Source organism: Taudactylus pleione, unplaced genomic scaffold (assembly GCF_031769625.1).
Source record: "Taudactylus pleione unplaced genomic scaffold, aTauple2 ptg000117l, whole genome shotgun sequence".
Classification (NCBI taxonomy): Eukaryota; Metazoa; Chordata; class Amphibia; order Anura; family Myobatrachidae; genus Taudactylus; species Taudactylus pleione.
In genome coordinates this window covers 20,974,730-20,996,811 of record NW_028284519.1, presented here as the reverse complement: position 1 = coordinate 20,996,811, position 22,082 = coordinate 20,974,730, and the positions used below count along the sequence as shown (strand labels likewise).

General features: G+C 45.7%; 1 protein-coding gene across 1 annotated transcript; it reads left to right on the top strand.

Annotated features, from left to right (window-relative positions):
- The first annotated feature begins 268 nt into the window (after positions 1–268).
- On the top strand, positions 269–21,621 carry FBXL8 (F-box and leucine rich repeat protein 8). Its single transcript, XM_088471908.1, has 4 exons — positions 269–351; positions 1,887–1,976; positions 5,483–5,664; positions 18,855–21,621. The coding sequence occupies exons 2-4, from the start codon at positions 1,971–1,973 to the stop codon at positions 19,858–19,860; spliced, it is 1,194 nt and encodes a 397-aa protein (XP_088328034.1). The 5' UTR covers positions 269–351; positions 1,887–1,970; the 3' UTR covers positions 19,861–21,621.
- The last annotated feature ends 461 nt before the right edge of the window (positions 21,622–22,082 follow it).

Sequence of the window (22,082 nt, the reverse complement as noted above, 5' to 3'; positions counted from 1 at the left end):
TTAGTACCTGAGTGCTTGCTGATCAGTCGCTGCTTCTGACCGATATGAGACAGCTGTGTCAGTAACGCGGCATCTGCCTCCTCCTATCGAGAGGTTTCCAGGTGTGCCGCCGGAGAAGAGGTGGAGAGATCCCGTGCCCGCAGTAAACTAACTTACTTTGGGTCTCAGCCGCTGCCCGGGCCATGACCAATGGACACGCGGCGGCGTGACATCATAGGTCACGCCCGCAGCTTCGCCGTCACGCCCGCACAGTGCTCCCTGCTGCGCAGTGAGAGGTCCTCCATGATAGGCTGCCGCTGTACCCGCTTCCATGCCTGAGGGGCAGGAAACACCTTTCTCTTCCACGGACAGGTAGGGCCAATATAAAATCTTATAGCCAGTGTGGTTCTATTTTTATGTGGGATGTATTGTTTTGCCTTCTGTGGGGACAATGCAATGTTTATTTTAATGTGGGGGGAAATGTGATTGTTTCTTATGTGGGGACAACTTGTGTTGGGGGGGCACATCTTTAATAAAATTATGTCAGCAGTGTTTATATGCAGAGGTGTGTGTGTGGTGCGCGTGTCTGAGGGGTGCTCTAAGGGTTTTAAAAAACCCTGGCTAAGTAGGTAACCATCTAGGTTCACTAATGGCAGTGCCTGCCCAATACATATTCAATCTACTACAGTAAAACAAAATAAGTGTGTTTGTGTATTTTACCAGAAAAATCGCCCTGTGTATATGTCTATCTATCTATCTATCTATCTATCTATCTATCTATCTATCTATCTATCTATCTATCTATCTATCTATCTATATATACACAGTATATACACAGAGCCGTAACTAGACTTGTTGGTGCCCTGTGCCAGAAAGAGCATTGGCGCCCCCCTCATTTTTCAAAGGGACATAATGCACCCAAAAAAGGGCCATGGCTTCATGGGGAAGGGCCAGGGAAAAGATAGGAGAGGAAGCTACAAGCAAAAATGATAATAAACAGAAATTTTACAGGCCCAAACAGCGCCCCCTGACCTGTGGTGCCCTGTGCGATGGCCACACTACCCTAGCTACGGCCCTGTGTGTATATATATATATATAAATATATACTGTAATGTATGGAAACCCCCCCTTAAAAATCCTACATTTGCCCCTGCAATTGTAAGATATATATATCACCAACCAATCAGCTTCTAACTGTACCGCACACACTGCACCCATATTATTTTAGACTTATCTGTCCGTGGTCCCACATCGGGTGTCTGCGCTGCTCAAAACACCGGAAAATGGCCGCCACGGACATTTTCCGGCGTTCTGCGCATGTGCAGTAGACTCCGGGCACACTCTAGTGCCCGAAGTCTACTATGGCACCGGTGGTTGGCTAGCCGCGTCAGGAAGGGGCCCCGCACAGGGAGAGAGGAAGGGGCCCCGCACAGGGAGTGCACACAGGCCCCCTCCTCTCTTAAGACGCCCCTGTTTTCAACATTATAACGTGCTCACGGCATGATGCCATATATGTTTAAATGTATGTCACAATAATCTTCCCTACATCCTAAAGTAACTTTTTTTTTAACATGCTAGTTTGAGAATGCACAGATGGTGGGAATCACTATAAGGCAATTTTTTCAAATGAGTGAATAGATTATGCCTTATGTTAGTGTAGATGCTTTCAGTTATAAGTTTAGTTCCAGTTTACGTGTTACAATAGTTGAAAAAACTAAGCAACAATCTGGCCGGCGTAGGTTATGTGCCTGGACCTAATATGGTTTTCCTGTATGCTAGTACAGATATAAGTTAATCTTATACTAACTTATCTCTCTCATTATAAACTTGGCCATACAAGTAACTAGACTATTATCGTAAGCAGCCTGTTACAGTGTGTGTTCTCTGTGTGTCACCTGACTCTAAAGAGCCAATACATCTGTGTGGGAGGGAAAGGAAACTGGCAGCTGACTTGTATCAGGAAGGAACCAGGAAGGGAATTCAGGATTTCTATGCTGGTGAGTTTAATGGGTGTGCATTGCATGATTGGCATTAACTGCTGTGATATATGGGATATGATATTTTACATTATTATACACATGTATGTCTGTATATTGCATAGAACCCTGTAACTGCGTGTTGCTGTTGCATTAAAGAAACTATTTTTTAACCACTTATCTGCCTGCCCTGATGTTTCCACAACTAGGAAGGAGATTTGGGAGGGGTCTGCTGCCAGGATGACTTATGTACCCCCTTCTGTGGCCTAATGGCATCTACTACTCCGCAGCACTGTGAAAGCAATTCTTTCACTCTTTCTAGTAGAATACAAAAATCCACATTATATGTTGTTTTATGAGGACACTAGTTTTTTGACCCATCATTCGCCGGGTTGAGGGACATCTGCTCTCCTGGCTTGCATCAATCCTGAGCTGGGTACACACTATACGATGTGTCACCCAGCCACAGTGCAATGCGATGTAACTATATATCGTACGTGCCGCACACATTGCACGGTCTGGTGTACGATGGCGCAATGTGTCGTTACATGCTTCATGTAACAGCACTGCGTCGTTCATTGCATCGACCGATCTGCTTTGCAGACAGCAGATGGGACGATGTGATGAACGACCGCCATTAACGACGGATCATGCGTACGCACTCCGATGTGTGCAATGTATTGTTTTGATCTGCGTTGGAACGATATATATCATGGGATATATTGTATCGTATGTACGAAACTTTAGGGATGGACATCGGAAGCCCGGCATTGAATGGTTGCCGGGCTTTCGACATGAAGTTCAGCATTGGCTAGTTGCCATCGCATCTCAACCATTCAATGGTATAACTGAAGGCTGAAAGGGGCAGAGCTTCGAGGCATCTCCATTCACATAACTGTGGGGGTGTGCCCAGCACTGAGAAGCTGGGCTGCCTACAGGCTTCCCTTAGGGCTATTTCACACTTGCCGGTGTTGGCCGGCCGGACACAAAACAGGCAGGAGCCGGACGGTTTTTTTCAGGCACTCAGGGCCTGATTCAGAGCCGCTCGTTTGCTCCGAGCGATGTTTGCACATCTGCGCATGCGTATGGGTTTTAGTACGCATGCGTGAACCAGTCAGTGCGGCCGAAAATCGTGTGCTCGCAAAATAGTGAGTGCCTGCTAATTTGAGTGACAGGATGAGGCGTTTGTGGGTGGTAACAGGGGAAGGTGCTTGAAAACGGGGCGTGGAGATCCGAACACAGGCGTGCCAAAAGATCAAAACGGGCGTTTTAAGGGTGTGCATAATTAACAAAGCAGCGCCATCGACCACGTCACTTGGTTGTTTCTTAGCCTGAACTGTTCGCATGATTGCGGTAGGAAAATCCAACCACAAGCACTGCGAGCAGTTCAGATGCCTTTCGATGTAAACGATTAATCTAATAAATAGCGGAGATGACGTATGATGCGAGCGGCCAGGGGGCGTTTTTTACAAAAAAAAGTCTGCATGTTTTGTTCGCTCGTTCAGACATAGAGGCGTCAACAGACCGAAAAGAACGAACGGTCAATTTAAATAGCCAGCCCCTTTTTCTGGACGAGTGAGCACAAATAGCTTCCGGCTCTGAATCAGGCACTCAGTGACTTTCACATGGAATGGCTTTGAGACGTTTTTAATGTGTTTTTTTTTTCCCCTGGGCATGCGCAGCAGCTGCAGTACAAGCCGGCTTGGACGGCACGGCAGCCGTCCTGCTCAGTGGATACTCCCGGCTGTTACACGGCGACTGTGACGTACCCATGCCGTATGTAAGGACCCAGCAGGTTCCCTGTTTAATTAAATTTTACACAAAATCCGGCAGGTGTGAAATAGGCCTTATACTGTGAATAGATGCCGTGTGAATGCTCCTCCCACAGCCAGCCATCGGATGGTCATTGAAAGCTGCATCCGATAGCTGGCAACCATTGAATTCCCACTAAGGCCAGTAATCTCTGCCTTGTATAGTGGGGGGTGGGGCACTATGATGCGATTGCAGCACTATGCCCCTTGTATCTCCCATAAGGCAGAAAAGTAGGTAAGTATGAAGTAATTATCAGCGGGGGCATTAAATATTCATTATCAGAGGCGACATTGCAGCCAGGAGTAAAATGGGCATAAATTACTAGCAAAATTAGAAAAGTGCATGGAATAATTGTATATTTATGTAGCGCTGTAAGCATTTGAGATGTGGACGCATCGGCAACATATATACCTGGTTTACTACCCGTCATCATCATCATTGCTAACTTGTGTCAGCCCTATAGCAGGTGCAAAAGATACCACCTCCTACATGACAAAGCCCCTTTTCTCCCCCAGTGTGCCTCTCCAGGTGCAAAGTTTAATACATGCAAAATGCGTGCTGGTCTTTATATGCGTATATTAACTTTCTGAGTATGTGCAATGCCAATACGGGCAAGTCTGCATTAGCCTCTAAATATTAATTGTCAGCGGGGATTCACATATTTATTAACAGCAGGGGCATTAACCATTTATCATGAATGTGGGCAATAAATATTTATTATCAGTGTTGTCATTAAGAGTTTATCAAGATGGGAAGCAGTTAATAGACCGGCGGACCAAATGCCACCGGTTTATATCCCTACAGGAGAAGCCCGACGGGGAACTTAAGATAGGCGTCGAAATACTGACTCCTATTTTAATCCTGACTCTGGAACACCGAGGCACCACAGCCCGGACGAGGTAAGCTTGGAGCGTCCTTAGTGGTAGCAGCGCAGGGGGGAGGGTTAGGTTAGGTAGTGTAGCGGGGTTAGGTTTGGGGGGGGAGATTTGGGTAGGCATCCCTAGGGGGGAAGGGTTAGGCACCGCCGGAGGTAGGTTATGCCCCCCCGGGAGGTTTAGGGTGCGAGAAAGGGGGGTTAGGTTTAGGCACCACCCCGGTTGTTTTAGGTTAGGCACCCCTAAGGGAGGATTATGGTACTTACCAGCCGGTGTCGGGATCACCTCCTGTCGTGCATCTCCTGTCGGGATTTGAACTAAACAGCCGCCGGTATTTCATACCGATCCCTATCAAGAGAGGCAATAAATTTCAGTGGGGAAAGTATGTATTTATTATAAGTGGGGGATCCAGTATTATTTTTGGGTGCAGTTTGAGTCTTCACCCTCCAAACCGAAGGACAGTAAATCCTGTGGTTTTGAGGGCTAAAAAGCACTGCAAAGTGGCAAAAAAAAGTCCCTTAGTAAATGTACCCCCTAGTCTCCCCACCCAGGGATTGTGCCACTGATTACAGTATGTAAAGCACTGCCCTGTTAGCTGTGACTTATTAAGTGGAGCCTCTCCTTACATGACCAAGTCACCTTAAACCTGTTCTCAATGATATCATTTTAAAAGCAAAACCTTTTAATGAAATGTTTACCTAGGGAGCCATAAACTAGCCTTGAGCAATAGCTGTTCCAATAAACCAATGAGGGAGCAGAGAATGTGCTGAGTCATTGTTCTGCAATATCCTGTATCATGGAATATATATTACCTGCCTCTCACTTTGCATCTGTACACAGGTTTACCTAGAAGCGGTCAAGCCAGCCACCATGTCCTTACAGTGGGAGTACATGCCACAGGAAGTGCTTGCACAGATCTTCTATTATCTGCCTCTTGCAGACAGATGGGCTGTCTCCCGGGTGTGTGACTTTTGGGCATCTGCGGTGGCATCAAACTCTGTCTGGCACTACACAGAAATCAGGTAGGGACATGATGTTGTTATATTACCAATTGACTACATAGATAGTTGGTAAAGATCAGAAGAAAGAGAACTTTGCACTTGCTAATACATGACATATCTGACTAGTCTGTCTTTCTGCATTGCCAGCTTCCAAGATTCATGTCAGAGCTGTAACTAGTTTCAAGGCCCCACAGGTCGTATTATTGGTGCCACAGAGCAAGTTAGGGTTGGACTAGAAAAATAACACAGATTTGTATTTATCATACTTGTCAACTTTCTACCTGGGATATGCGGAGGGGGGGCAGGTATGAGGTGTCGGCTGCGTAGTGTCATGAGTCGTGGACCCACCCACGCTGTACAGTGACGCAAATCACTGCAAATTGCATAATCGAGCCTCCGGGTCGTCTACTCCTCAGGCGGATGCAGGAGGCTGGTCTAGTCCTGAAATTTGGGAGTCTTCCTGATATTCTGGGAAAGTAGGCAACTATGGTATTTATATACTCCAGTATATCAATATACACACTATAAGGAAACTGCACATCATGCGAGCTTTTATGCTAGCAGGGTTGACAGTGATCATAGCCCATGTTCCCTTACATCAGCATAACCTCTAATCTACCTGATCATATAACATTTCTATGTCATATCAACAGGTTTTCCATGCAGAGCAATAATAAATGGTCTATCCCAAGTCAGACATGTGTGGTACCCCCATATTTGTACCCAAAAAGAGGTCCCCCACTTTTTTTATTTTTTTATTATTGTATTCCATTTACTATACATATACTGCAGCCCCATTCCCTATAGTTAGCAGGCTGATGAATGTTTTCTGACCCCACTGGCTCTGACTGCTTCTGAGCCTGCACAACCCAGGGGGGAAGATTCTACAGCCGGCCAGCAACCCCTTTGCACGGGAAAATGTCCTTTCTTTTATTGGTGGTGTCTGGGTAGAAGAGCCCAGGTGCGGTGTGTTACTGGGGCCCCCTGTCCACTCAGAGGAGTCGGTACAGACCCAGGAAGGCGGGCAGAGCAGTGTAGGGAGATTATAAAAATGGTTCCCCGGAGGGTGGAAGAGAACCCTGATTGGAAGGAGCTGGGCACCAGGTGCTGGCATGTAGTTAATATGGAGTTTAGAGATCCTGCAGTAGGGGAAAGACTGCCTGACCCTGGAGAAATAGCTGTCACAAAAGGGAAGACACACATGGGAAATTAATTGTGTTGCGGAGTCACCATGTAGCTGGGAGAAAAATCAAAAGTGTACCTGCAGGAGGGTGCGGCTGAGGGCACAGGGAGCTGCTCCAGTGAAGTGTACCCGGCTGTGTAAAGCCTGGCAAGTTCCCCTGCTAGTGTCAGGGTTGACCCTGACAGACCCTGGCTGTAATGGGACCTGGCCGGGCTGATGGAAGAGTGAGTTGCTGCATGCAGAGCAGGAACAAGGGAGCTGTTATGAGGATCCCAGCTCTGGGGAGGGTAAAGGAGAGTGATCGCTGGACCTACTGCCCTGTCAGGGTGAAGTGCAGCTGGATCCAGCAGAAGCAATCACCAGAGGAGCTGAGGACTGTCTGCCGGACCCCTCACACACACCTCTAAACACCCACCTGCTCTCCCCTGCTGGTGACTGCTGCTGGGACTCAGAGAGTAAGAATGTTCCCAGAAAATCCTGCCTTTCCGCCTGAACTCCGGGAGGAGTGCACCACAGGGTGATGACTCAGCTGGAAGCCGTCTGCTATCTGGAGTAAAGCCAGACCCTGCCAACTGGGGTTAAGCCTGAAGTCCCCCTCTGTGTAAACGGAGGACTCCACCGCAGGGATCTGCTGGGAAAGCCGGAGGTCCCAGCAGGAAGGCCCCACTCACCATGTCTGAAGAGTGTCCGCGGACCGGAGGACCCCCACTGAAGAGCTGGTGACCATTGCCGGAGTGAGAAGGTCGCTGCTGCCTGGAACTGGACGCAGCCGCCAGTCGAGGGTACCCCGGCTGCCAGGAAACTCTGCAGGTGGAGCGGAGAGGACCGCTGGCCAGCGCGGGCATTGAGGAGGACAGCCCCTGCTGATCGCAAACCTGGAGGACCCCACTGCTAGCCCAGGATAGTGTCTGGAGGACGCTGCCGCTGGGGAGAGCCTTTTGTCGCTGACTGGAGCCTGGAAGAAGAATAGGACACAGCTGAGGAGGCACCCGCAACTGCATACCGGTCCTGCTGACGAGGACCCTGGGACAGACCTGTTGCCGCTAAAGAGACGCCTGCTGAGAGGACCCCTACAGAGTGGTAGCTGACGCTGTCTGCTGCCGCAGAAATGGCTGCTGATTGGACCTGTGGAAACGACGGAGCCCCGGACTACACCACACCGGAGGGAAAACCCATAGAGGACACTTTAAAGGAGCCCATTTCTAGAGCTTGGCCATATGGAGCACAGCCCGGTGCGGTGCTCAGCATCCCGGGCTGTGTTGGAGTTCGTGGGAGGCAGAAGAGCCGCTGCTGGGGGTGAGGCCCATGGTTTAATTTTTCTCTCTCTCCTCTCTCTCTCTCTCTCTCTCGTGGTGTGGATGCCTGTCTGGGGGTATAGTGTTGCCGATGTGCAGAATGAGGATTAGTAGTGCTGGCTGGTGTTGTCATTTATAAATAGAACATAGCGCTTCATTGCATGCTCTTTTATCACCTGCTACTTGTATGGAAATCTGTGCATAATGGTTTGGCAGCTTATTACGTGACTTACCAGTGACCTACAGCTTTTGTGTAACCTTAGGGAAGGAAACTTCTGGTTTGAATCTACTACCATAGGGACGTTACTGCTAATAGCATAGGGCCTGATTCAGAGCCACTCGCAAGCGGCAGCTCGTTCGCTCCGAGTGATGTTTGCCCAACTGCGCATGCGCACGGATCGTTATACACATGCGCGAACCAGTCAGTGCGGCCGAAATTCATGTGCTCGCAAAATAGCGAATGCCTGATAATTTGAGTGACAGAATGAGGCGTATGTGGGTGGTAACAGGGGAAGGTGCTTGAAAACGGGGAGTGGAGATCCGATCGCAGGCGTGCTTAAAGGTCAAAACGGGCGTTTTATGGGTGTGCATATTTAAAACAGCAGCGTCATTGACCACGTCACTGGGTTATTTAATAGCCAGAACTGCTCGCAAAATTGTGGTAGCAAAAACCAACCACAAGAATAGCGAGCAGTTCATACCCTGGTCGATGTACTCGATTAATCTAATAAATAGCGGACATGACGTAGGATGCGAGCGGCCAGGGGGCGTAGTTTCCCAAAAAACGACCACAAGTTTTGTTCGCTCGTTCAGACCTAGAGGCGTGAACAGACCGCAAACAGCGAACGGTTCATTTGAATAGCCACCCCTATTATCAGGACGAGCGAGCGCTAATTGCGTCCGGCTCTGAATCAGGCCCATAGTCTGTTATTCATCTCTGACAACTGTTTTTTTTGCTTGGTCATTCGTATATGACAATGTATTTAAATGCTTTATGTTTACACGCCTCTCTTTGCTAGCATTTTAGGATTATTTGCTAGTAAGCACATCCTAATGCCTTCTTATGGAGGCCTGTAATAAGTAAAAGGATGGGCTACACTTATTACTGTTAAGAAATTAACTGTTATGTGTTATTGAAATGAACTGTTATTACTGTTATGTGAAATGCCTCCATGTTGCTCCTAGGTATATGTTTAGTGCCAACTGCAGTGAAATATGGTGAACTGGTTTTTTTTTTAAATTATATCTCATGCCGCAAACTGTATGCTAATCTCTATTCATTTCCCTTAATGCTGGACTCTGCTTATAGCTAACGCCGCAAACTGTATGCTAATCTCTATTCATTTCCCTTAATGCTGGACTCTGCTTATAGCTAACGCCGCAAACTGTATGCTAATCTCTATTCATTTCCCTTAATGCTGGACTCTGCTTATAGCTAATGCCGCAAACTGTATGCTAATCTCTATTCATTTCCCTTAATGCTGGACTCTGCTTATAGCTAATGCCGCAAACTGTATGCTAATCTCTATTCATTTCCCTTAATGCTGGACTCTGCTTATAGCTAATGCCGCAAACTGTATGCTAATCTCTATTCATTTCCCTTAATGCTGGACTCTGCTTATAGCTAACGCCGCAAACTGTATGCTAATCTCTATTCATTTCCCTTAATGCTGGACTCTGCTTATAGCTAACGCCGCAAACTGTATGCTAATCTCTATTCATTTCCCTTAATGCTGGACTCTGCTTATAGCTAATGCCGCAAACTGTATGCTAATCTCTATTCATTTCCCTTAATGCTGGACTCTGCTTATAGCTAATGCCGCAAACTGTATGCTAATCTCTATTCATTTCCCTTAATGCTGGACTCTGCTTATAGCTAATGCCGCAAACTGTATGCTAATCTCTATTCATTTCCCTTAATGCTGGACTCTGCTTATAGCTAATGCCGCAAACTGTATGCTAATCTCTATTCATTTCCCTTAATGCTGGACTCTGCTTATAGCTAATGCCGCAAACTGTATGCTAATCTCTATTCATTTCCCTTAATGCTGGACTCTGCTTATAGCTAACGCCGCAAACTGTATGCTAATCTCTATTCATTTCCCTTAATGCTGGACTCTGCTTATAGCTAACGCCGCAAACTGCATGCTAATCTCTATTCATTTCCCTTAATGCTGGACTCTGCTTATAGCTAATGCCGCAAACTGTATGCTAATCTCTATTCATTTCCCTTAATGCTGGACTCTGCTTATAGCTAATGCCGCAAACTGTATGCTAATCTCTATTCATTTCCCTTAATGCTGGACTCTGCTTATAGCTAATGCCGCAAACTGTATGCTAATCTCTATTCATTTCCCTTAATGCTGGACTCTGCTTATAGCTAATGCCGCAAACTGTATGCTAATCTCTATTCATTTCCCTTAATGCTGGACTCTGCTTATAGCTAATGCCGCAAACTGTATGCTAATCTCTATTCATTTCCCTTAATGCTGGACTCTGCTTATAGCTAATGCCGCAAACTGTATGCTAATCTCTATTCATTTCCCTTAATGCTGGACTCTGTTTATAGCTAACGCCGCAAACTGTATGCTAATCTCTATTCATTTCCCTTAATGCTGGACTCTGCTTATAGCTAACGCCGCAAACTGCATGCTAATCTCTATTCATTTCCCTTAATGCTGGACTCTGCTTATAGCTAATGCCGCAAACTGTATGCTAATCTCTATTCATTTCCCTTAATGCTGGACTCTGCTTAAGGCTTAAGCCATGAACTGTATGCAAATCTCTGATATTTCTTTATGCTGGACTATGCTTTGTTAAAAACTAAAACTGTGGAACTGTAGGAAAATCCTTGCTTCCACTGTTATGCTGTAATGTGTGTTTTTATTTAATACTGTATATAACACAAAGTGTAATTGTTTTCTGAAACAAGCTGTTTAGGAAATGTTTATTGTGGTGAATGAGTTGTAGCAAAACTCTATTAAAGTGAAGTTGAGATAATGTATTAAATGGACCATTGTTATGTGTCATTTGTTTTATTGCATATTAAAATTGCGTTGAACCCTTGTAAATATGTCTGTCATTGTGTCTGTTGTTAAATAGCGAAACACATTGCTTGCCCCTCTGATTGAATTCGAACCTGGTCCCAAGTTAAAATGGGACATTACACATGTGAAGTGGGAGCCGGTGCACACATCTTCCTAACGCTAATTGCTTCCACTACCAGGAACAGATAGTAGGGGCAGCTGGGATAGTGCGTCCAGGATAAGTGTAGGTGAAGGGGCGATGGGGATGTGAGACCCCATGACCCAGTGCAGGCCGGGTCCAGTATGTTAGTAATACAATACAAAACTTTAGGTCAGGGCAGTGGCGTATCTATAATGGGTGCAGTGTGTGCGGGGCACACGGGCCCCGGGTCCAGGGGGGCACCGCTCACCCTGCACCCATATTATTTTAAACTTACCTGTCCGTGGTCCCGCGGCGGGTGTCAGTGCTGCTCAGAACACCGGAAAATGGCCGCCGTGGCCATTTTTCCGGTGTTCTGCGCATCCGAAGTAGACTCCAGGCACACTCTAGTGCCAGGAGTTTGCTGTGCATGCACAGAATGCCGGAAAATGGCCGCCACGTTTACATGCCACTAATCACAACGTTTACATGCCACTAATCTCAATTTCTTTAGTCAGGATTAAATCCCAATTTTTTGTTTTTTTAGGCAGAATATGCCAAATAAACAAGACGTTTGTATTTGACCCCTCCCATCAGGTACAAAATGCTCTGCTCCTGGATTTCCCACCTAATTTATTATTGCAGTCACCTGTGTTGAGCTAGTTAGTTGATGAGACAGGTGTTTCAGCACAGGTGTCTGCAATCATAAATTAAGAGGGAAATCCAGGAGCAGAGCATTTTGTACCTAATGGAAGGGGTCATGTTGGAGGGTCTGTTATGTACGGTACATCACTGAACTGGTATGTACTTTGGATATTATTGCCATGTCCATCTGATATATAGTTATTATTATCCTTTTATATGGTGCCACAAGAGTTCCGCAGCGCCTTACAAAGTACATAATCAAATGATCACACAAGAAAACAGTTATTAAACAATGCGGGACAAGGACATGGTTTATACAATTTGCTGCATTCGCTATCATAACACTTCAACAAGAAGCAAGGGGTCAGCAGCCAAGTTTTAGGTGCATTTGTGGGGAGTTAGGAGTAAGTGATAGTGTAAGTAAGGGAAAGTGTAAGTAAGGGAAGGAGAAGCACATCAGGGAAGAGGGCCCTGCTTGTGAGAGCTTACATTCTTAAGGGGAGGGGCTGACACAGGTGTAGTCAAGTGAGGAAGGATCATCGAGCAGTGGGTTAGGATGAGAGCTGGAAGGCTTAGATGTTGGAGTGGGTCTTGGGAGCCTGTTTGAAGGTTAGTAGAGAAGTGGAAAGTCTGATAGAGGGAGAGAATTCCAGAGGTAGGGAGCAGAACGGGCTGGGAGTGGGAGGAAGTAATTAGTTGGCAGGAGAGGTGGCATGCAGTTGTGGAGCAAATTGGGTGGTCAGGTGTGTTAAGGCAGATGAGGTCAGAGATGTAAATGGGAGGGGATTGGGTGAGGGTGAGAAGCTTGAATTGGCTTATGAAGGGGAAAGGGAGCCAGTGGAGGGCTTGTAGGAGAGGAGAGGCAAATGTAGAACATTTGGAGAGGAAGATGAGCTGAGTAGCAGCATTGAGGACAGATTATAGTGGAGACAGGGTGGGATTCAGGGAGGCCAGATAGAGGGAGGTTACAGTAGTCCAATCTGGAGATGACCAGTGAGTGGAAATCTTTTCGAGATGGAAATGACAGCAGTTAAAAGGTACTGAATGTGTGTTTTGAAGGAGAGAGGATGTGTCAAGGATAACACCAAGACAACGTACTTGGGGACTAGAGGAGATGGTTGTTTCATCAATAGATAATGAAATTGTAGGAAGTGAGGTTATGCGGAAAGGTGACAAAACGATCAGCTCAGTCTTAGATATGTTAAGTTTAGGAAAGTGCTGGGACATCCTGGAAGAGATAGCAGAGAGACATTTGGAGATACGAATGAGAGTGGTCAAGGGAGAATAGGAGGGGTTCAAGAACAGAACCTTGGAGGACACCCACCATTAGTGGAAGTGGAGGGGAGGGGGAGGAGTGATAAGAGGAGACAGAGATGGAATGGACAGATGGGTAGTAGGACAGCCAGGAGAGGGCAGTATCACTTAGACCATGGGAGTGAAGGATTTGCATGAGGAGAGGATGGTCCACAGTGTCAAAAGCAGCAGAGAGGTTGGAGAGAATGAGCAGAGAGTAGTGGCCCTTGGATTTGGCAGCAAGGAGGTCATTACAGATTTTCGTGAGGGCAGTTTGGTGGAATGGAAAGGACAGAAGCCAGAAGCCAGACTGAAATGGGTCAAGCAGGGAGTGGGAGGAAAGAAAGGTGGTATGCTCAAGGAGTTTGGAGGCAAAAGGGAGGAAAAAAATGGGTCGGTATTTGTAGAGTGTGTTAGGATCAAGGGTAGGTTTTTAAGAATGGGGAAGAAAAGGGCATGTTTGAATGCAGATGTCACAGTGCCTGATGAGAGGGAGAGATTGAGGAGGTGGGCAAGATTGGAACAGGCAGAAGGAGAGAGGTAGTAGAGGAGGCGGGAGGGGATAGGGTCAAGGGGGGAGGGGGGGGAGGACCGGATGAGAGTCATGACTTTCCTAGGGATAAAGATGTCAGAGTTGGTAAGATGAATGGGGAGAGGTGGTCTGGGAAAGGAGCAGGGTGGAGTGCTGAGGGTCTGGAGTCAATTTTAGATGTAAAGTAGGTGGCAAGTCAAAGGCAGAGAGTGAGGAGGGGAAGCGAAAAGACGCCGGGGGTTTGAGGACTGGGAGGAGATGAGGTCCTTGAAAAAAAGATTTTATGGTTTAGAGAGGGAAAGGGCAGCACTGTAGGATGAGCGCATACATTTGAAAATGGAGGAAGTTAGCCATAGAGCATAAACACTTTTGCAGGTATCTGGTGCATATAGTCCACTGGTTGCCTTCTTTATATAGTATGTAAGTGCTATATATTTCTCCTATTATATATCTGTTTTTATTAATTACAATATTTTTTCTTGCAAAGCAAATTCTCGTTTGTGTGGTTGAAAAATTTTCTTGGCGCTCTATTTTTTTCAGAAATATTGAACATCCTGCTTTTAATTTCAACAATTACAACTTCCTTCAATGCTGATTAGACGTACAATCCAAGGTTTTGATATCACTAAATCCTGTTGCATCCTGTCCCATCAACAGTACTAAATGGGACTTACAGCAAATACAGTACTTTGATATTGAATTTTGACTTATGTAACTTATTGCACTGAGCTAATTATCTTGCTGCAGCATTAATTCTACATTCATAAATCCTACACACGTTACATAGAAGCGGATGTACTGTGAACACTCACACGAAAATATCTCTATAGAGAGAAGGGAGGAAGCGGTAATGGTGGTGGGGGTACTATTTATTTTTCTAACTTACGAATACAAAAACACAGATAAAAAGGACTTGTTTTTTGGATTTACCCAAATCCTATAATCCTTTTCTGGAAGAGTAACTGGCCAGTGAGTAATGGTTACAGGAATTAGAGTCTTGAATCTGATCTCAGAAATAGTTGGCCAGCTGGACTGTTACAGTATAGATTGCCATCCCTGCCAACTATTGCTCAAACAATCTGGAAAGGATTAAGAATACTGTTACTGTGAGTACATTACTCCGAAATGACAAACTGTACAAAGTGCCAACACTTTCCACAGACTACACAATCATTTCCTACTATCCAGAAACAACACTTCGTGCCCCACAGGAGCTGACAATCTAATTTTCTACCATATGCACGTACAAACCAAGTGTAAAGTTAACTTGCTTAATATACAAGCATGGGAAGTGCAGAAATTTTTTTTTTATTATTTTTTATTTTTTTTATTTTACTTGAATAGATGTGAAATATATTAATGTATTACACTTTAAACTCCAGGTTTCTTTAATAAATGATTAATACCTAGGAAAACATATACGTAGCGCCTTATTAACTTTATGACCAGTACTAAAAGAATGAAAACCTTCAAATAGATACTTAGTAAATTATTAATTTTTAAACAAAGCAATAGTAATAACATTAATATATAAACCTTTTGCACACTTATTGTAAATGGCAGACTAATATGCCATGCCGTATGTAATTTCAGCCTTCTTTATTATTTATTTTTATTTAGTAAGAGTTATTTATATGGCGCCAGCATGTACCGTCGCGTTTCACAATTGGCGTCTTAGACAAGTGCTGATATAAAAGTTGTCTGTATTAAAGATGTGGCTGATATTAATGAAATATTGCTTTTTTATCTACAATGGTTTCAATCTTTGCAATAATATTCGGAAATGGAATGACAAATATTAACGCGAAAACATTTTTATTTAAATATTGGAAGGAAGATTTAATCCAGTGCGTAAAAAGGAAGAGATCAGTTGAAACCGAAATGGGATTCTCATCCAGGAATATTAACTATGCTTTCCCATTGCAAGACAACTTTTTAATGTACATATATTAAACAAGGTAAAAGCATGAAAAGTTTGCTATAGAGGCACATATCACACTAGTTTTCCTTCACCAGCTTGACGGGAGCCTCACATCAAAACTATTTGTTCTTAAGGTTTAATCTGCTTTTCTGAGTTAACCAGTTTTATACAGTGGGTACAGTGAGTGGCTGACACTCCTCAGTTGCACCTAAAAATATTTACCTATTTATTGCTCTGCTTTCTTACTGTCATGTACCTTGTAGTATAGCTTGTACACACTAGCAATGTATTTTAATATGGGTAATTCATTTTTACAAATATCTGTACATTAAAACTGCGAGACACAGGCACGGGCGTGATTCTGTATTTTTAAAGGGGTAGTGAATTAAAATGCTAAACCAACCTTGCCAAATCACGCTCGTGCATGATCTCGCAGGCTATTACATAATGGGGCAGATCACTGGAAAGTGATAAAGTGCAGAGTGATAAACGATCAACCAATCAGCTCACAACTGTCATGTTACAGGCTGTGTTTGAAAAATTAAAGGTGGGAGCGGATTGGTTGGTCATTTATTACTCTGCACTTTATCACTTTCCACAGCTTCATACATCTACCCCAATGCCCTATATCTTATTATAGACTGTGACTGTTATCATTTGCAGCTGTCGAAGTTGACCGCCTGATCTAACGCGTTATTCTACTAGTAATACCTGGATTGGAAATTTTGGCAGCCAGCCGGCTCAGAGTGTGCTGTACCAATAACAGTAATTTATATTATGAGGGCAGTGGCTTTAGCAGAGCTTATTGCAAAGCCTAATGGTGTAACCACTGAAAGTTTCAGAGGTGGAAGAGAGGGAGTGAGAAAAGAGAGTTTTGCCACAAACTACAGGGTTGCTTTAGTTGGACATTGCTGCAAACCGAGTTGCTTCGACTGGGAGCCTATGTAATAATCCCCTTATGACAGACTATTACTGGCCAGTAATTCCCTGGGTAGTTTGATGTTACTCTGCATCATGCCTTGAACTCATTCAAGCAGTAACTCTGTCTTTTGGAGGGTTTATTACTTAAATATGTTACAGCGCTGACATTTGGAGGGAAATGTACTGTTTATTTTTTACCGGTATTAAAACCGCTGCACATCGCTAATGATTTTCACTTCAAAACTACTGCATTTACTATCCAACAGTTTGTAGGTGAAAATTGCCGGCACTATGCGGCACTTTCCGCTATCTCATCAATCACAACCATCTCTTTCTCCTGCTGGGTTTCTGGCTTAGTTTACTCTGGTTTGACAAATCACACATTGATAAATTTAGCTCTGTGGGCCTGATTCTGACCCGGTCGCAAGCGCTGTGCGCTTGCAACCGGATCGATGGTGGGGCAGTGCGCATGCGCACGACTGAGCCGGCTCCGTCGTGCGCATGCGCGAGACCTGGATAGGGACAGGCAATCCATCACTCCGGGTCTCGTACCAAAGGGGGAAAGCTGTCGATGTTGAGTGACAGCACGCCCCCTTTGGTGGGCGGGCCGGGGGAGTAGCTGCCCAAACGGAGGCGTATAACGAGTGATGTCAGTGGGAGAGATTTCGGCTCTGTTAGAGCCGAAATCTCTTTGGGGCTTGCGGCAACAAGACCCTACCACAAGGGTCTCGTCGCAAGCCTGATGGTCACGATGGTCTTGACCATCGCGACCATCTTCCTGGCCGCTCGCTATAGCTGTGGGTGGTCACCCACAGCTATGCGAGCAGCCAGGAGGCCGTTCTAAAAAAAAAATAGCCCGGCCCTGATTCAGAGCGAGCGCTCTGTCAGAGCGTCCGGCTCTGAATCAGGGCCAGTGTTCACTGATAAAAATCGGGATGGCAATGTTGCGCTTTGTAAAACGAGGCAATCTTCAGCACTTTTGGCTTTAGTAAGCCTGGCGGAGTCAAAATAACATAAAAAAAGCAGCATTGGCAGGTCAGGATATACATGAGAAGATCTACATGTCATAGAGTTCTCTGCTATTGTAGATGTAGAACGTCTTAGGCCATGGGAAGACAGTATCAATTACCTCGGCGTTAAAGCTGTATAGGTGACAATAAGGTCATAATGTCGAACTGAGAATGTCAACATGGTCATAATGTTGATATTGACCTTGTAGACTGATGAAATGTTGACATGTTAGAATGATCTACCTGCTCCCGACCAGCTGCAGCGGCGTCTTCCAGGTCCCGGCGGTTAGATGAGTTTACTTATCCCTAACCCTAATTCTCCTTGTAGTTCCTAACTCAAACCTCACCCCTACCCCATAGCCTAACCCTAGTCAGGGGCGCCGAGAGGGGGGGGATTACCGGGGCCCGGGCTTCCTGAGGGGCCCGGAGGGGGCCCGGGTCCGGCGCCGCTCCCCCTCCCTCAGAGCAGCCCAGCACACAGCGTGTGCTGAGCTGCAGTGGAGACTGCTCGTGGTTGCTGAGCAGCAGCCACAGCAGTCTCCTATGCCTGTGGGGGGGAGTTTTCACACTGATCGCGCCCCCCCTGGCTTTGAGCAGGGCTGAGGGGGCCCAGAGCGCCTCCCTCCCCAGCGCGCAGCGCCGTGCTGCAAAACTTTTTTTTCAGGAAGGGGGCGTGGCCACACCTCCCACGATTAGGCCACGCCCCCTATTACCCGGGCCCGCTGCGGCTCTCAGCGGGCCTGACCCTAGTGCCTAACCCCAACCCTCCTGTCCCGCAGCCTAGCCCTAATGCCAAAATACCGACAATGTTGGCATTTCACATGTTGACATTCTGAGAATATTGACATGTTGTCTGTTGACATTCACAATGTCGACACCACAGTGCTGACACTGACATATATGATGTCGGCATTGTTAAAATGACAACATTATTTATTGTTGATCTAATGACCATATCCTGTGACAATAGCTGACTGAGGATTTGATCATAAATCCTAGCAACAAATTCAAGTGCAAAAGTCATGTACAGCTTCCTACACTTTTATCTTAATAATACTAAAGAATATTGGGAATCACATATAACAATTGTTTGAAAAACACATGAAATAAATGGTTTCTGTAATGTTTTCTATGATGAGAAAAACATTTCTGGTGTTGCTAGTGTGTAGAGAATATGCAGTGTATTAATTAGCTCTTGTTCCAAATTGTCCATTCATTTAACCTTGTATTTTCCCTTCTATTAAAGATTGGAAACGGAAGAAGAGATAATATCCCTTGAAGCTCTGCAGCATTTTATTGGCCAGATTAGGCAGCTAAAGATTCAGTTTGATCAATCCAAGGAAGCAACAAGAAAAAATGTGATTCAAATCCTGGAATGTTTGGCCAAGGAGAGCAGGAAGTTGGAGAGCTTGAACATCATTTGTTGTGGGGAGAACCCTTTGTTCTACTCTGGTCTGGAAATCCTGGACAGCATTATGGAGCTGTGCCGGAAGGAAAGTCACATAGACCTCCACCATATTGACTTACGTAAACTCCCATTTACTTTAAGTGATGGTTTTACAAGACTTATTGCTACTGGGAGTCCAAACCTCCGTAGTTTGTACATCAATAATAGAACGTTAGTTTGCAAAGTGACTCCTGACACTCTGATAGAGGTTCTACGAGTGTGTCCTAAATTGTCTGTTTTAGGTGTCTTTTGTGCTAGTCTATCAGAAGACGTATTTCAAGAACTGATGAAGCCAGAAAGGCCGCCCTTTACCCACCTGGACATCTTGTGTGAGCGTTTAGACAAATACTCTCTTGCTGTCTCTGATAAAGTTTGGGGAGCACTCTGTCAACGCCACCTCTCTCTGTCTGTGGATCTGGAGTTTGACCACACGGTTCCAGCATGGAAAATCCCACGAAACTTAAAACCAAATATCCCTGTGGCCACATTACAACTCAACACTTACAATGAAATGTCAAATCAGCTGCGTTTCGTCAGCAATCACTACACAAAGACTCTGAGGAAGCTGGTAATACAGACTACCTCCTCCAGCAGTCTCAACTCGTGTCTCATTGATTTAGCTAGAAAATGCATAAAGTTGGAAGAAATTCACTGCTACTGTGTTGTAGAACCAGATGTAATTCAGGCTTTTATGATGCACTGTCCTCATTTGAAGAGATACACTCTGAAAGTTGTCAAAGAGAAGCATCCTTGGAAGGCAACTTATCACCAGCCAGCATCTGTCACACCTAAAGATCAACATTAACTTTAGACATAAGGGGCCAAATGTAATAGGGTGAGAATTTAGAGGATGTGAAAGTTTAGCAGTAAACTCTCTCACTTTTGAAACTCAGCCAATGTAATAGAGTCCGAGAACATGCAAACTCGTATATTTTTCAGACTCAAAAAACTGACGATTGAACTCTCATCCAGATATTTTCCCATTTTAAATATACAACTTGACTGATGTAATAGTGCGAGAGTTTACTGCAAAACTCTCACGTTTTCTAAACTCTCACCCTAATACATTTGGCCCATAGACGCTCTAGGTTAAACAGCAGGCAGGGCGCTGTCCGGGAGAAGGAGCACTATTCTGCGCATGTGCTCCCGAAAAAGGGCGTGGTCACACCAGGAGGGGTGTGGCTTCATGTCACGCCCCTTTTACATCACTCATGGGGGCATGCCCACACTCACGGAAATGCTGGTCTGCCCCCAGCTCTCCCCGCACTATGAATAGAAGCGGTGCACGTTCACACAGCGTCTATTCACCGGCTGTGAGTGCTAAACCGCAACTTTCCCACCGCAGCCTGAGGGTGGGGTCAGCTGAGTGCAGGCTGCTTCAGAGATGTACTGCCATAAGAACAGGGTGTATTTTGACATTTTAAAATCGGGCAGGGCGCGGCGCCCCGCTACACCACCCTAGCAGGAACACTAGACATATATGAGACATATTCATAGCTAATCTGTATTTATATCTGCCCAATATTGTTGCTAGCCTCAGGAAACTTTTTATGGAGGTCACTTACGAAACCCACTTGATGTACAGTGTAAAATGCATATATTGCACCTGTGCATCCATCCTGTCCAAGTTATTGTGTATAACTACTTTCCACTCCTGAGATAGATTTTACCACCTTGGTGCACAGTTGTAAACGTTACATCACTACTCCAACTTCCTACCACTTTATAACCATCAACTTCATTATATGAAGCCGTTCAGTCATTTTGCCAAAATTCTCCTTGGTTTTGCCTCATTTGTGGTTTAAATCAAATATGAGAATGAGGGAATTTTGGGACTGTATTTATTATATGTGTATATTAATTCATGGATATAAAGCTTTGCTTTACACTGAGCAAGACTCTACCTAGAAATGTTTCTCCTATTGGAAGGTGTAAAATGTGTGACATCAAAACTATGGGGATTACAGTGTTCTCCCCAGGCTGTTTTCTGCGGGCGCATCGCCTGGCAGAAACAGTCTACTGCCCGGCACTTTCCCCCGCTGACCCCTGCTGTGGAACGCTGGCCTCTGAAGTGACCGGAGGCTAAAGAAGCCTCAGATGGCTTCAGAGGCAAGCGTTGCCAGTGATGCAGTGTGCGGGTGACGTCACCTGCGACGTGAGGAGCCTGCCCCGCACGCCTACTGGATCTAGTTAGAGCGAGGCAGCGGGAGTGGCAGCACGAGCAGCGAGCGAGTTAAGGTAAGCTCTGGGCTGGGGCTGGGACCAGTCTGGGGGCACTGCCTAAGGGGCACTATGTAACCCTGGGGGCACTGCCTAAGGGGCACTATTTAAGCCTGGGGGCACTGCATAAGGGGCACTATTTAAGCCTGGGGGCACTGCATAAGGGACACTATTTAAGCCTGGGGGCACTGCATAAGGGACACTAAGCCTGGGGGCACTGCATAAGGGTCCAGTCTGGGGACACTACTTCAGCCTGGGGGCACTGCATAAGGGAAAAGCAAAACTACAGGGGGCAATGCATAAAGTGGAAAACTACAGGGGGCACTGTATAAAGGGGAAAACTACAGGGGGCAATGTATAAAGGGGAAAACTACAGGGGGCACTGTATAAAGGGGACAAATAGGGGGGGCATTGCATATGGGGATAACTACAGGGGGCACTGCATAATGGGCACCTTTTGACTGAGAGCCAGTGGGGGAGCAGCCTGAGACCTGTCTGGCTGGAATGGTAAGGGAGATACCCCTTTTCCCGGCACGCGCATAATTGCGAAGGCCCCCACCTGGCTACTTCTTGATGCCACCCGGCTCCAAAAAATTTCTGGGGAGAACACTGGATTAGTTACAGCTTGTCTCAGCTCAGAGTTGGTGCAAAAATCAATTCCTTATTCAGAGTTGAAAAAGTTGCGCGCTTCTCTGCACAGCGAACATCACCTCTAACAATGTGCTCTATTCACTGCTTTATCTAATTGTAATACTCTTTGTACATTGAAATCTTTTATTTTTCACTGATCCACTAACCTTTATGCAC

Bases quoted from the DNA above. Each gene is read 5' to 3' on its own strand.
- FBXL8 (XM_088471908.1), top strand. The intron at 5,665-18,854 runs GTAGGGACATGA...CTTCTATTAAAG, and splicing joins TGGCACTACACAGAAATCAG to ATTGGAAACGGAAGAAGAGA.